This window comes from Narcine bancroftii, chromosome 8 (genome assembly GCF_036971445.1).
Source record: "Narcine bancroftii isolate sNarBan1 chromosome 8, sNarBan1.hap1, whole genome shotgun sequence".
Lineage (NCBI taxonomy): Eukaryota > Metazoa > Chordata > Chondrichthyes > Torpediniformes > Narcinidae > Narcine > Narcine bancroftii.
This window is the reverse complement of record NC_091476.1, coordinates 148,872,014-148,887,499: the sequence shown is the minus strand read 5'-3', so window position 1 is coordinate 148,887,499 and position 15,486 is coordinate 148,872,014. Positions and strand designations below refer to the sequence as shown.

At 38.4% G+C, this 15,486-nt stretch overlaps 1 protein-coding gene across 5 annotated transcripts in view; it reads left to right on the top strand.

Annotated features, from left to right (window-relative positions):
- The window catches only part of LOC138741359 (glutathione hydrolase 1 proenzyme-like), a 37,610-nt gene extending 24,443 nt beyond the window's left edge, over window positions 1–13,167 (top strand). For all 5 annotated transcript variants that reach the window (XM_069895296.1, XM_069895294.1, XM_069895299.1 and 2 more), the window contains 6 exons: window positions 783–919; window positions 1,555–1,736; window positions 2,566–2,690; window positions 4,074–4,186; window positions 8,058–8,186; window positions 9,453–13,167. In XM_069895296.1, the coding sequence (XP_069751397.1) occupies window positions 783–919; window positions 1,555–1,736; window positions 2,566–2,690; window positions 4,074–4,186; window positions 8,058–8,186; window positions 9,453–9,617 (851 nt within the window). In that variant the 3' untranslated portion in view covers window positions 9,618–13,167. The remainder of the gene's footprint in view (window positions 1–782; window positions 920–1,554; window positions 1,737–2,565; window positions 2,691–4,073; window positions 4,187–8,057; window positions 8,187–9,452) is intronic.
- Window positions 13,168–15,486: the final 2,319 nt, after the last annotated feature.

Sequence of the window (15,486 nt, the reverse complement as noted above, 5' to 3'; positions counted from 1 at the left end):
TGGTTTTTATTTGTTCATATTGTAGTTTATGTCTAAATCAGTTACTGTAAATACTCAAAGGGATAGGATCATTATACCCTTAGGAGGGCAAGGATTGATCCAGGATTGCCATCATGACTTTTTCATGGAGTATCCTGACTAATTTCATTCAATTTTTCAAAGATTAACTATTTTTATAAGTTTCTGCTTCATAACTTTGGTAAGGCCTCATTGGGAACATTGTAAGCAGTTTTGGTCACTGCAATACAGGTTTCCATTGTGTAGAAATGGCAAGATTGCACTAGAATAGGAGAGGAGGTTTGCCAGGATGGGAATGACTCTCTCCATTATGAGGAGAGATTGGATAAGCTGGGTTTGTTCCTTGCAGTGGAGACTGATGGAGGTATACAAAATAGAGGGCCATAGATGATGTAGCCAATAGTAAACTTTACCCATGTTGCCAGGTCAAGTTGATTTTGACTTCATAACTAATGAGATGATAGTGGGAGCTAACATGGCAACTAGATGCAAAAGTATCCCTTTGCATCAAGGAGAGAGAAGTTGAAGGTTTGTGAAATGTATTTGGAATCAAACTGGTGGGACAGATTCTGGATTTAAAAAAAATATATATTTTAGACATGCAGAACAGCAATGGATCCTTTCACTAACTTTGCCACCCATTTTGAGTGTAAAGGTCCTCTGAAAAGTTTGTTTGCATAGTTCCATCCACTGCTTTGAGTCTGGATTTGTTATTAGTTGGTCTATCTTTCTATCTAATCTTTAATTTTATAATCTATTTTTAGGCTATAAATTTTCCAGAGAGAGTATATCCACTCAAGAAAAGAAAGAGTTAACATATCATAGAATTATTGAAGCCTTCAAATTTGCATTTGCAGAGAGAAGTAAGTTGGAATATCCAACTTCCAATGACCACAGAAAGGTAAGAAAAAGTTCACCTGTATCCATTTGCTGCTTACAATATCAATGTTCTCCATTATTACATTCCTTGGCCGACATTTACAATGGAAACTACAGGTGGTAATTGATCCTTCATCTACTTAGCCAGTCCCTTGAGATCAGGACTTTGCTTCCACTCTAGTTATGCTTGGGGCGGAAGTGACTGATGGGATGGGAGAGTGGGTAGCATGTGTGATGGTGTGCTTGCTCTGCCCTTTACAATGGGCTTCTTTCTATGTGCTGCAAGTGGAGGAACACACACAGGTTTAACTGGTGTCAAGTGAGCTGAGTTTGCAGATTTCAAATCATTATCAATCGCTGTCATGAATAAAAGCAGTATGACATGAAAAGATAGCTTCCCTTTGAAATGTGCGTCTGATAGTTTGGTAGCGTTGGAAATAGCTTGCATGTTCCCAAAATAATTTTATGAGGATATTCGTGAGGTTAAGAAGATAAAAGTGCAGCTGCTGGAAAGGAGGAGCCACACTCAAAATGATGGAGAAACTGAGAGTCAAGCAGCATCCATGGAAGGTTACAGATGCTTAACATTTCATCAGGAATGTATGATGAATATTTGCCACCTTGTTCCTTATTTTAACTTTTTTTTTGTCAAAAAAGGCCATGGAGATGATTTCAAAAGCAAATGAAATTAGAGAACGGATCAATGACAACAAGACCAATGAAGGTACTGATTATTATGGGATGAAGTGCCTTTTACCTGGTCAGAGCGGAACATCCCATCTATCGGTAGTAACAGAAGATGGTAGCGCAGTGTCCGTTACCAGTACCATCAATGGCCGGTAAATAGTTCGCATTTGTATTGAAGTGTTGTAGATGCACTGGAATAGGATGATTGAAGATACAACTACCTCTGAAGAAAAAGCCAGAAATTCTGTCACAGGACCTGATATTTTAAAATTTTATCTGCTAACGATGATGGGCATGATGTGTGCTTTGCCTGCTTTGATAAATTACATTATACATAGTTACACACAAGTTACTGAAAAGCATGAAGAGTATCGGTTGATGACATCGTAGTGGGAATTTGTGAATGGTGTGGCTTAACTATGAACGAGTCCCTCTCTTTATGCTTAAAGACATGCTCTGTTGTTACTTTAACGGATCCTGTCCAATGTGGGTAGAGTCGAGAATTCCAGATGGCTCTGTGGTCACCCTTCTGTTTGTTCCCCACTCTGGGTATTCACCTCTGATAATCTGTTGAATTGTGTATTGTGCCTGTCTCCAGTTTGCGCTAAGCAAGGATTAGTCCCGTGCCAAAAATCATGTAGCAAAGATTACACTTTTCAGCTTCCAAATCCATTTAGGACACCATCAATAAAAGCTTTGATCACCAATTCAAGAGACCTCTTGCTGCAAGAGGTGCAAGGGAAAGGTTTGTATTGTGAGATTCCTCAACTGGCCACATAGTTAAATTCAAGAGGGAGTTGATTTTTGTTTGTTATATAATTTTATATAGCAATTGAGTGTTTATCATGAAAATAGAGAAAATGTTAATACCAGGTCATGGTTGAGCTAAATGTTCAGCCTTTGTTCCAAATATTAAAAACTGAGAGTTACATTTTGTCTTCTCAGTGCCCATTTCCCTCTCTTTCTGTTTTGTCCTTGTAGGTTTGGATCGTTTGTTCGTTCTAATTTGACTGGAATAATATTCAATAATCAAATGACAGACTTCTCCTTCCATAATGAAGATAAAAATAGTCTACCACCATGTTCTCAAAACTATATTCAACCTGGTAAAATTTGGTTTTAATATTTTTAAAAAAAATCACGGTTACATTTTTGAGTGAGGGATCGCAGTTATCGAATTTTTATTCTGAGATCATTTTAAACCAATTGCAGCCTCTCATTCTAATTATGTAATTGGATACAGATGTGTTGGAATTTAATTTCCTTGCTAATGAAATAACACGCTGTGTGGGAACTTTAAAGTATCTGAGATTCTAGCTTGCTGGAGTTTCTGCTGCTGTTGTACCTGTTCCATTTACACCATGGGGTAAATTTCACATCATTCACAAGACCAAAATTACAGTCTGCCTACCAATCTAAATTGATCATAACTGCACATTTAGAAATAAAACTATGTTCATTGTTCTTTCCATCCCCAAACCTTTCCACAAATTAATAAGAATTCTATCAGTGCATTAACTGCTTCACATGCTAGCCTCTGTCCACCACTTCTCCCCCACCACCCCAACCCTCATCTGCCCATCATCCCCTCCCTATCTGGTTCCACTCATCACTATCTGCCTCTGTGTAATGGGTCAGTCAATTTTGTGGACTTGTCACGGTTTTTTTTCTCTTTCTACTCTTGGAATGAATTGGATGTGTGACTAGAATTAAGGTGGTATTTGGGGAATGGTGCAAAATATTTTGGTGCCCAACATCTGGAGGTGAACAACCAGAAAATGACCTAATGGAGATCCAGTTCCCCAAAATCAAAATTTATTGTCATGGGCATATCATAAAATTCAATGTTTTGCAACAGTATTATAGGTGCAAACTTACGATAAATTACTGTACATTTTTTTAAAAATAAAAGTGCAAAAGAAAGAAAGAAAATGTGAGGTGGTGCCTGTGGTTCATTGTCCATTCAGAAATCTCATGGTAGAGGGGAAGATGCTGTTTTTGTTCCATTGGGTGTTTGTCTTCAGGCTCCTGTACCGGGAGCAGTGCGAAGAGGGCATGGCCTTGGTGGTGAGGGTCCTTGAGGATAGAGGCTGTCTTCTTGAAACACCACCACTTGTAGATCTCCTTAATGGAGTACACTAATGCCCATGAATGGCATTGGCTGAGTTCACTACTCTATGTAGCCTCTTCCTGTCCTGTACATTGGCACCTCCGTACTAGACAAGGATGCAACCAGTCAGAATGCTCTCTACAATAAACCTGTAGAAATTTGCAAAAGTCTTGGGTGACTGGTAACAAAGTATAGCCGCTGGTGAGCTGCCTTCATGATTGGATTGACATGAAGGTCCCAGGATAGATCTTCAGAGATGATGGCAATAAATATCAATGCAACTTTGTCCAGTGCTTATTTATAACCCTGAACAATGAGAATAAATAGCAATTAATTCGCAACTGATGAAAGTATATTGCTATCTCCAATTTTCTGTTAGGCAGAAGACCTTTCTCCGCAATGTCTCCTACAGTTATACTCGACAAAGATAAAAAAGTGAAGATGGTAGTTGGAGCTTCAGGCAGCTCAAGGATCATCACAGCAACTGCTCTGGTAAGTGACGTATGTGGTGATGGGATTGTGTAAGGACTGGTGAATAAACCACAGGTAAAAGCTCAATAATTTAGCACAAATTCCCTCTCATTTCCTAGTGTAGTGAACTGAAATATTCAACACCAACCTGTTCAACAATTAAGTAAAACGCTGAAGAATTACATTTTCTTTTGACGTGGGAGGCTGTTTTGGCCCATTAAGTCTCTGCTTGCTCAATGAATAATCGTAATTCTTGCATTTCCCCACTGACTATTGCTGTAACCTATTCTCCCACATTCTCATCAACTCTCCTCTTGGGTCTGTTTATATGGTGAATTAAACTAACAATTTATACATCTTTGGGATATGGAAGAAACCAGAGCATCCAGAAGGTGCCAACTCCACAGAGACAACATTTAAGGGCAGGAATGATCAACTCTCCTCTTGGGTCTGTTTATATGGTGAATTAAACTAACAATTTATACATCTTTGGGATATGGAAGAAACCAGAGCATCCAGAAGGTGCCAACTCCACAGAGACAACATTTAAGGGCAGGAATGAAGTAATTTGTTGGAGGTGTGAGGCAGCTCATGGGAAGAAGTGATAAGTTGCTGTCAAATAAACACATAACTATACTTTATATAATGGGAACCAATTTCATAATTCACATAAACAACAGACAAAGTGAGCCCAATACCATAAGGCACTGTCTCCCTCGCAAGGCCTTTCACTCCTCTGCCTGTACGGATCCCTCTGGTTGTCTTGTCCTCACTCGTAACCTGGCCACTGTCACCCAGTCACTCACCACTCATTGGTTGTGCCTGCTTTTCACGGCTGTCATTGGTCAACTGGTGCTCTTTGTCCTCCACCACAAAGCTGTAATGATGCAGCCAAATTGAAATGAGAAGGCAGTCCCAGTACAGAACAGCAGAAAAGGCTGTTTGTACCTTCCACTTATTCACAAGGGTACTTGCTGCCTCTTTATCTCCTCTTATCTTTATCTCCTCTGATGATGGCTTTCAATCAAATGAATTAGGTTAAAAGAATTCTTCCACTCCCTTTTATTTTGGCCAATGTAAAATCAGCTGAAAACAGCAGTCGATTGTCTATCATTATAGACTCTACCTATTTATTTGTGACTATATGAAAAACTGTGATGCCAAAAGCAATTTTTCTCTATCCATATTTGATCTTTGACAGGTTAGGCATATTTTAGAAGCCAAGATTTTTTTTTGATAAATATATTCCATTTTATTCTTCTGATGCTTGCTGCAATATTTGCTTATCTTTTGCAATTTTTGCTAGGTTGTCTCATTTATATTGTTTTCTTATAGAGTATTAGTCTCTGCTCCAATGTTATATAATATTAGCATTGAAAAGGAACCATGTTCTTGTAAAATGGTGATTCATTTTTTTTTAATGTATATGCCTGATGGGTCATGTTTTAAAATTTGTTATTTTTGTCAAGGCACCTAAACTAATTCTCTTAAAGGTGAATGATCTATAGAACCATAGAACATTACAGCACAGGCCCTTTGGCCCTGCCAAACCGTTATTCTACCTAGTCCCACTTATCTGCACCCAGTCCGTAGCCCTCCACTGACCTGCCCAAATTCTTGTAATTTAAAACTGAGTCCACATTCACCACTTCAGTTGGCAACTCACTCCACATTCCCATCTCTCTGTGTGAAGAAAGAGCCCTCAAAACATTTCCCCTTTCACTCTTAACTCATGTCCACTGGTTTGTATCTCGTTACCCTCAGTGGAAAAAGCCTACTTATCTTTACTCTGACTAGAACTTATGACTTTAAATACCTCTATCAAATCTCCCCTCATTCTTCTATGCTCCAGGGAATAAAGTCCTGACCTGTCACTCAATTTCTGAAGTCCGGGGAACATCCTAGTAATGAAAAGTTGGATTTGTGGGCAGTTTCCCCCCCACCCCCCACAAAGAAAAGCCTTTGATTTATTTTGTCTAAGAAAAGGGGCTTGCAAATAAATTGGAGGGAGATGAAAATATTTTCTTAAATGCAGAAAGATGTTATGACCTGGAATGCACCACGTGGAAAAAAGTGAAGGATGCCAATGCAACTGTTTGGATTCAGATCTATTGTCAGACTACATACAAGTCATCACATACAACCTTGAGATTCTTTTTCCTGCGGGCAAGGCAGAATTACCTCTTATTAGTAGTGCAAAATAAACTCTATTTGTTTACATTTGTACATTGAGTATAAATGTAACCGTGCAATGCAGAGAAGAGAAATAAAAGTGGAAAAGTAAGGTCCTAAATGAGTCCTTGATTGAGTTTGTCGTTGAGGAGTCTGATGGTGAGGTGAGGCAGCTGTTTCTAAACCTGGTGACATGAGTCTTGAAGCACCTATACCACTTTCCTGAAGGTAGCAGCAAGAACAGAACATTTGCTGGGTGGTGTGGATCCTTTATAATTGCTGCTGCTCTCCGACAGCAGCATTCCCTGCAGATCAGTGGTTCTCAACCTTTTTTTCTTTCCACTCACTTTAAGAAATCTCTATGCCATCGGTGATCTGTGATTGCTTAAGGTGGTATGTGAGTGGAAAGAAAAAAACCGTAGATGTTCTCGACGGTGGGGTTTGCCCGTGATGTCCTGGGCTGCGGCCACTATCTTTTACAGGGCTTGATGCTCAGGGGTATTGGTGTCCCCATACCAATTGTTGGTAAAGGGACCAATTATTGGTATCGTTGAAAGGGAATTGGGAATATTTGAAAAGGAAACCTAATTGTGAGCGGAGGAAAGATTAGAAATATGGAAGTAATTGATTAGAATTTGCGGAGACGGCAGAGGTACAATCACCTTGTATGCTGTGAAGTTATCTGATGTGATGCTAACCTGATGACAAGATTTAATATGTTAATGAAGGAAAAATTGTCATGGGTTTCACTACTAACAAAGGACATTGATTTAGTCAGTAAGATTCTGAAATGTGTTGTTTCTGATCATGTCAGTTATTGGATATTTGTGAGGATAAAAACCATTATTTTCATTCAAAAATTCTCCAACTGGGAAACTGGAGCAAATGGTCTTTGTTATTGATGCACCATAATTACAACAAAAGACTGAGGTTGTGAAACTGATAGGCTTTTATTGATGATAGAGTAGAACAGTAACCAACCTTATTGACTGATCATGGCAGGAAAGGTGAGGAGCATGCAAGGGTTAATGGGTAGGATCAGTTTCGGGAGGTGTGTCCAGCCAACAGTAGCCAATCACAGGGTTAGACTGGCAGACTTTTGCGTAATGTCCCCTTTTCCTGTATCTAATGCATACTGCCTCCTTGGCAGGGGAGTATTTCCTTGGTGCTTGCCCTGCCCACAGAAGTAGCATTTGGCGGCCGAGGTCAGGTTGCTGGAGGAGTGCGATGATGCCTACAGCCATTTGCTCACGGCACGAGATGGTCCCCTGTCCAATTTTTTAAAAATTCTATCCAGTACAACTCTAAACATTGGCAGTTGTCTCCTCAATTGCTCATTGACATTGATTTCACCAGTGTCTCCTCATGCCACACTTTGTAACTTCCAAAGTGAAGCCAAACCTCTCTTCTGGAAATTTTGGCTCATATTCGGATCCTGACAATGACCAGGTAGGAAGCCTTTCTAGTTAGGGTAGTTCAGGAAAGGTCAGGAGTTTGATGGCTGTTGTACAAAATTGTTCTTTAACCTAGAGGTCCTGGACCTCAGACTAACTGTACCTGGTGACTGAAGTAGCAGTGAGAAGATATTGTTATCCAGGTGCCAGGACTATTTATGATTTATGATGTCTTTATTGGCCTTTCAAAAAGATCATTTTAATAAAATTGGCAAATGCAAGCAGGACTTGTTCTCAACAATTGAACTTTTTTCTTGTTTCATTAGGTTATAATCAATGCACTTTGGTTTGGTGACGATGCTTGTGAGGCTGTGAATAGGCCAAGAATCCATCACCAACTACTGCCAAACTTTGTTCAATTTGAGGCTGAGCAACTAGAAGGAAATGCAGAAGAGGTTGGTAAAGTACTTTAAAGTAAAACACTTTGAGCAATTAATCTGCACTAGATGTGTTACTCAGTGATTATAATTTTGATTCAAATGTTTTGTCTCAATAAATTAACACCTGATAGTCATGTGGCAGTGTAGGGATGTAGTTTGTTCATATCCATGACTGACGTCTAACTGTGCCATCATTATGGAAGATGATTCAACAGAAGGTACAGTCTTCTGTTTCCTAAGTCGGTGATGAAGAAGGCAAATGTAATGTTGGCATTCTTTTTTAGAAGGATAGCATACAAAAGCAGGGATGTAATGCTGAGATTATAAAGCACTGGAGAAACTACACTTTGTAAATTCCAAAGTGAAGTCAAAGCAGAAACTTGCACCTCTCCTCGGGAAATTTTCGCAAGGAAATGGAGAATAATCTACAGAGGAAAATGCACATCACTGGTTTTGCTGATATGCCTTCAGTAGTACAGGCTATTGTTAAAGAAGAAAATGTGTGGTATGCTGTTTCAGATGCCTTGCATAAAGGTGGCTGCCCTGCAGGATACTGAAATGTGCAGAGGCCTTTTCAACTTCTCCACAACATTGCGGAGTACTGTGTACAATTTTGGATGCTGTGTTTGAGCAAAGACATGCTGATGTTCGAGAGGGTTCAGAGAAGATTTACCTAGAATGATACCAGGATTGAAAGGATTAGTATACGAGGAATTACTGTTGGCTCTTGGACTGTACTTGTTGGAGTACCAAAGGATGAGCAGGGACCTCATAGAAGCATTTTGAATATTGAAAGGCATGGACAGAGGGGACTCCAGAAATAAAGAGGGCATAATTTAAAAACAAAAGGGCATCAATTTAAAACAGATGAAGAAAAGTTTCTTTATTCAGAGGGTCGTGAGTCTATGGAAATTGTTGCCACAGGCAGCTGTGGAAGCAAGGAATGTTGGTATATTTAAGGCAGCGACTGACAGATACTTTATTAGTCAGGGCATCAAGGGTTATGGGGAGAAAGCCGGGGAGTGGGGCTGAGTGGGTGGATGGATCAGCTTGTGATTAGAATGGTGGAGCAGGCTCGATGGGCCTATTTCTGCTCCTATAATCTTGTGAAAATTACAGATGTTTTATAACTAGTTTTATTTATACAAGGTACAAGGTCCCTGGTTTCTGAATACTGAAAAAAAAATGTTGGTTTTGATAAGTTCATGATCAAATTAATGAAAGGAATATTTTAGTTAAGTCACTTTCCACTTCCTGCTTTTTAATTTTTTTTCCCTCCAGTTCCATCTTTTTCGCAAGGAAATGGAGGATGATCTACAGAAGAAAATGCACATCACTGGTTTTGCTGATATGCCTTCAGTCGTACAGGCTATTGTAAAAGAAGGAAATGTGTGGCATGCAGTCTCAGATGACTTGCGTAAAGGTGGCTGCCCTGCAGGATACTGAAATGTGCAGAGGCCTTTTCAACTTCTCCACAACGTTGTGTGAATTATGTTAGGATATTTTAACTGATACAAGTAAGATTTTTTGTATTTTCACCACTATGTGGCTCACTGAAGACGCTGACGTTGTGAACCAAACCAAACTATTTTGTTGAAAGCTAGAAAATCTTGTGCTGTGATGTGTTAAAGGTTATAAATCACAGCATTGAGAAGATGGGGAGCAATTAAATCTCAACAAAGATTCTTAACTATCATGAGTATCTCAAAGATTCAGGCATGCTCAAGCTTCTTTAAACCATTATTTACAATGACGCTATCAAATATTCAAATATGTTCCTTGCACCATTAGGAGAAACAAGTTGGAAAGGATATCCAGAATAAAGAACACATTAAACACAATGTATTAGCGAGCTGAACATCTGACAGTATACATCTCAGGTTAAAGCCTATCAGGATTCAGTGTGGGAATAAAATTGAATATAGGTCGTTTCAAGCCCAAAGGACTTGAAAACCAGCAGCAACAGAAATTCACCAAGACAATGGCTACTTAAACAAAACTGGTTTTATTTTCCCAATACATAATAATAAGATCAATACTTGTTACTATTAACTTCACTTAACTTAACCCCACTTCTAATTCTAAGCATATCTGTATGTGTTCAGGAAAGTTCTTTTTCACTGTCCATTCATTCACTTTTCACTTCTCCAAGTTCACTGGTATCAGCCAATCTTCCAGAATTGAACAGATATTACAATCTGCTCAGAATTGAACAGATATTACATTCACCAGGCTCTGATGTTTTAACTTAAGTTGTTACCGCTCAGGAAGGTCTTTGTTGATTTCAGAGAGATGTTCGTTGGACACACAAACTGATCTCCTTCAATCAGCAACCGAAGTGTCTTACTGAAGAAACTTGCCCCCACTTGGGTTTTCCCTTCTTTCAGGTGACCACAACGAGTTCTTCTTTTCCCTGTTCCAGGAGAAACACAATAACCAGCCACAACCAACCACAACCAGTCTCACTACGAAGACTTAGAATAGGCTGAACTCAGAACTCAAAACCCATCTTGAAATGGGGTCTTGCAGCAGGCCTGCCAACTTGCAGCCTTCACCACAAACTGTTGCAAAATACTCTGACAAACAATGGATGTTTTTTCTCTGTTTGTAAAACCACATGGCCCCTCTTCAACCAGACATTTTAAAACTCTGGAACCACTTTAAAAGCAAAAAAAAGTTCTCAGTTCTTGAGCCTGGACACTGTTCAAAAATGCTGGTCCATTAACATCTACTTGTGAAACACTCACAAGCACTTCTATTGTCTCTGCAAAGCCAACCGTAGACATAAAGTCCACCCTTACATATCCCTTGCATGGCAAATGAGATGTTTGTGAAATGTGACCTGATAACTAAACCTCAAAATCTTATCCCTTTTAAGATGTATTTTATAATAATTTTATTAACTTATTCTGTAATGAGGTATTAATGAACAAGCTCAATTTACTGAATAAGGGAGACATAGTGATTAGTGCAACACTGTTACAGCGCCACCGATCGGGGCCGGGGTTCGAATCCAGCGCTATCTGTAAGGAGTTTGCATGTTATCCCCATGCTTGCATGGGTTTCGTCTGGGTGCTCTAGTTTCCTCCCACCATCAAAATGTACCAGGGTTGTAGGTTTATTAGGTGTAATTGGGCGGCATGGGCTTGTTGGCCAAAAGGGCCTATAACCATGCTGTGTCTAAAATTAAACTAAATATTTTGCTCTGAATTTCTGTGACGACTTACATAGCTTTGCTGACTGTTCAGCTGGTGAAAGTAACCAGCGGAGCCCTCAAAGAATTTCCAAACCTTTTGACTTTTGGGTCCATTTTTGAACCACAAGACAAAGTAAAGAGTGAATGTTATCAGAGTTGAAGTAGGGCATTCTGTGGCTTCAGTTCCTTGAATCACTTCATTGGCCATTCATAATTACAGTTAATTGGATTAATGAAGCTGCTATTTTTGTAAATAAATAACATAATTAAAACCAGCTGCCTTCATGAATTAACATTTCAAAATGCAGCAAAGTTGGCCTTTTTATGATTGCACATATTTTATTCTCTTTAACAAGTTGAAGCAGAAAATAGTCAAAAGTGGTAGAATTCAATGTCTGAAATGTCAGGACCAATTATATTCTTGTTGACCAGCAGAAACTAATTTATTAGAAACCTCAAAAAAAAAATTCAGAGGCTTTGACATTTGGGTTGATTTCAACCCTGGGATAAAGAAATGAAAGACCAAATAGCTGCATAGAGTTAATCCAGCTCCTGTAATTCAGCTGCTTTTATTGTGCTGATGGATAAGAATCCTGACAACTTTTCTTTCAATTGGGTAAAAAGGGATAGTTGCCTGAAAACAGCAGTATCCTTATTTACCTAATGCAAATTGGGCTTTAAATGACATCACTGAACTTGATTGCAAACTCAACTGAAGTAAGAAGGCAATTGTGGCCAAGGTGCCAAATCAATTTGGTGTAAAATGTATCTGAAGTCAAAGGTGCAGAAAAACAAATGTCAGTATTTTAGTTTTACTGGGTTTCAGGCAGAGCAAGTAAAGAAAAATTTGAGCCTTCCAAACCTGCTCCTTAGATTTTCCTTAACTGTTCCTTGCCTCCTGTTCTCACTTCATTTAGGAGACTAATATATATTTTATGTAAATACACACACACACACACACACACACATATATATAAAACTTTATTTTTCCGTCGTCACTTTTCACACTTGCCTTCCGGAGTGGCCGTTCACACAGATTCGCCGTGTGTTTAGACTAAGTACCTAAGGTGTAGTACTTGCATAGGCTGGACATGGGTCGACGTCGCTTGTTGCATCGTATTCATCAGCCCATAGTTGCGGACCATTTTTATTTCAGTTTAGACTGTAGGCAGTCCTCAATAATGTCTAGGGGTGCCACAGGTAATATTTCAGAATGGGAATGAGTCACTCAAATCCATTCCAATCTTCTTACACAGACTGCATTTTGGGAATTTGGGAATAATTTTCTGGAACACAGCAGCTGTATAAAAAAAAACACATATTAGACATAAAGTGCAGGAGTTGGTCTCCTGGGTTTTAAATATGGAGGTAGTGTGGTATTTGCCTAATCCTTCTGGCTTGCACCCAAATCCATCCCCTTTTTAAAAAATGATTCCTTTAGCTCCATAATAATTCTCTTTGCTTCAACAGACAAATGTTCGTCAACTGTCTCTGCTAGAATAACAAACGAAAAGTTGGCATGTGATTGTGAAATAATTAAACTAAAAATGTGCTCTTCTATCTACACTTTGCACACTAAGTTTTGATTGAATCAGATATTCTATTTTTCCATTCTCAAATTTCTATTTGACTGCACTAGGTGTTGTCTAATTGCAAAACATATCATTAGAATACAAAGCGGTTTGTGTCCAAATTGTGGCAAGATGTTTAGGAAGATGGATAATGTCTCATTAATTGCACACTACTTTATGTGTACTAGTCTAACTATATCCTTAATAAATTTGTCATGTCTTGTTTTGACTTGTTCTTAATCCAGTGTTATGGTTTTGTGGATGTAAAACAAAGCAGATTTCTAACATGGTAGACATGGAAGATATCTACATTTTCAAGATATTTGAATAAAAATTTTAAATGTTATAAATGCACTGCAAATTGTTAAAGTTAATAACTTGTGACTTTACAACTGACTTAAATTTTGATATCTTTCTCAATGATTTATTTTTTCATTTTGATTTTAGATTTTCAATATTAATGTTTCCCAAATATTTTCTTCCTTGGGTAAAAAATAATTCAAGCAAAATGAATTTCAGTGCATCAGCTACACATGTGTAGTACCTTTGCCATGTGTCCCCTCCTCCTGGCTTAGCAGAAATAATGGTGGAAAAATTACCACTCTGAAATTAATGTTTGTATTTCCATGAATGTGTGTTCAAAAAGATATAGAATTCTGCTGTTATGGCAGTTCAGGCAATGGAAATTTGTCCTTGAGGCATTCAGAAACCACTTATGAAAAATGTAAGAATAAAAAAAATTGCTATTGCTAAATGTATGTGAAACAAAATGCAAACTGAATGAGTTTACCAAGAGCATTAATCAAAGGCTCCAGATTCACAGCGGGAGATTAGTTAAGGGATTTGCTATGGAAGCGAACAAGGTGATCTCTTCTATTGACTATTTTAACTAGAATTGGATTTGCATTGATAATTAAAACATCACTTTCTCTTCTGCCTACAATATAATCACAATTCCATTGCCAATGGACTGTGCATCTGCAAGGGCATTGCTTTTGAAAGAAGAACTTCCTATAGCTTCCAAACTTGTAACAAGGGATTCAATAGGGGGAAAAGGATAGTGTTCTGGAAAACTGCAATAGAGCTGTGTTTCTAGGAAAGCAAGCTTGCTGTAATGGGAATATAAACTGCATTGAAAATTACTATTGCAGTTTTTAACTTGATGTGTTTTTATCAAGGAAATGACAGTTTGTGACAATTGCCCTCTATTTAGGGAAAGAATACCTCTGAAGAAGTGTTGATTTTCCATTGATTTAGATGTGGGTGTTCAATGGGGTTAATTAATTTGAAAAAGACATTTAAAAATATTTCCAATTTTGAAAAATATTTATAGTGGTTTGGTTAACTCCAGAATAATCAATATTAACAATGTTTGAAATACGTTGTAGGCTTTTTTTGGTGTTGTCTGTTTAAATTTTAAGTTTTTGAAAGTTCATAAATATTTCAGAATCAATATCAAAATGTTGTTCAAAGATTCTTGCTGAATCTGGGAGAAAGGTTTGTATGAAATTTAAGACATGATGTTGCTTTGGTAGTCAAGGTGAAGGAAAATCCTAAGGTATATTAAGAACAAAAGGATAGTAAGGGTCAAAATTGGTTCCCTTGAAGATCAGAATGGTCAGCTATGTATGAAGCCAGAAGTGATGGGAAAGGTCTTAAATGGGTTTAAGTGTGTGGGAAGCTGGCCTGGAGGCTAGGGAAGCGAGATGAACAATGGAACCGATACATATTAAAGATAAGGAGGTGCTTGCTGTCTTAAAATGAATAAAGGTAGATAAATCTCCAGGGCCTGATGAGGAGTTCTCTCAGACCTTGAGGAGGGAGTTTGTGAGAAATTGCTGGTGGCCCTTGCAGATATATTTAACATTTCCTGAGCCACAGGATTGGAGGGTAGCTCGTATTGTTCTACTGTTTAAAATGTGTTCCAAAAATAACCCAGAAAATTATAGACTGGTGAGCCTGACATCAGTAGTAGGTAAATTATTAGGTGTTCTAAGAGATCAGATATATGAGTGCTTGGATAGTCAGGGACTTATTAAGGATAGTCAAGAGAACTTTATGCCTGGTGGGTTATGTTTAACAAATCGTAGAGTTTTTCATGGAGGTTACCAGGAAAGTTGATGAAGGAAAGACTGTTGATGCCGTTTACATAACAAGGACCCTCATGGGAGGTTAGTCAGGAAGGTTCAGTCACTCAGTATTCATGGTGAAGTAGTAAACTGGATTTGACATTAGCTTTATTGGAGAAGCCAGAAAGTTGTAGTGGATGATTGCCTCTCTAACTTGAAACCTATGACTTGTGGTGTGCCTCAAGGATTAGTGCTTCAATCATCTGGATGAAAATTTGGAAAATTTAAATTTTAATCAGACTAGAAGGGTCTGCCTGTGCTGTAATGTTCTCTGGACACTGCACAAGATGTCTCTCGTTAACAGGAAAGAACAAAGTGTAATAGCTCTATCAACTCTGAGTCCTAAATCCTAATAGCAAAAAAAAGTATTATTGAAAAAATGTAGCCAAAGGAAGATGGAAACAAAAACATCACATGGA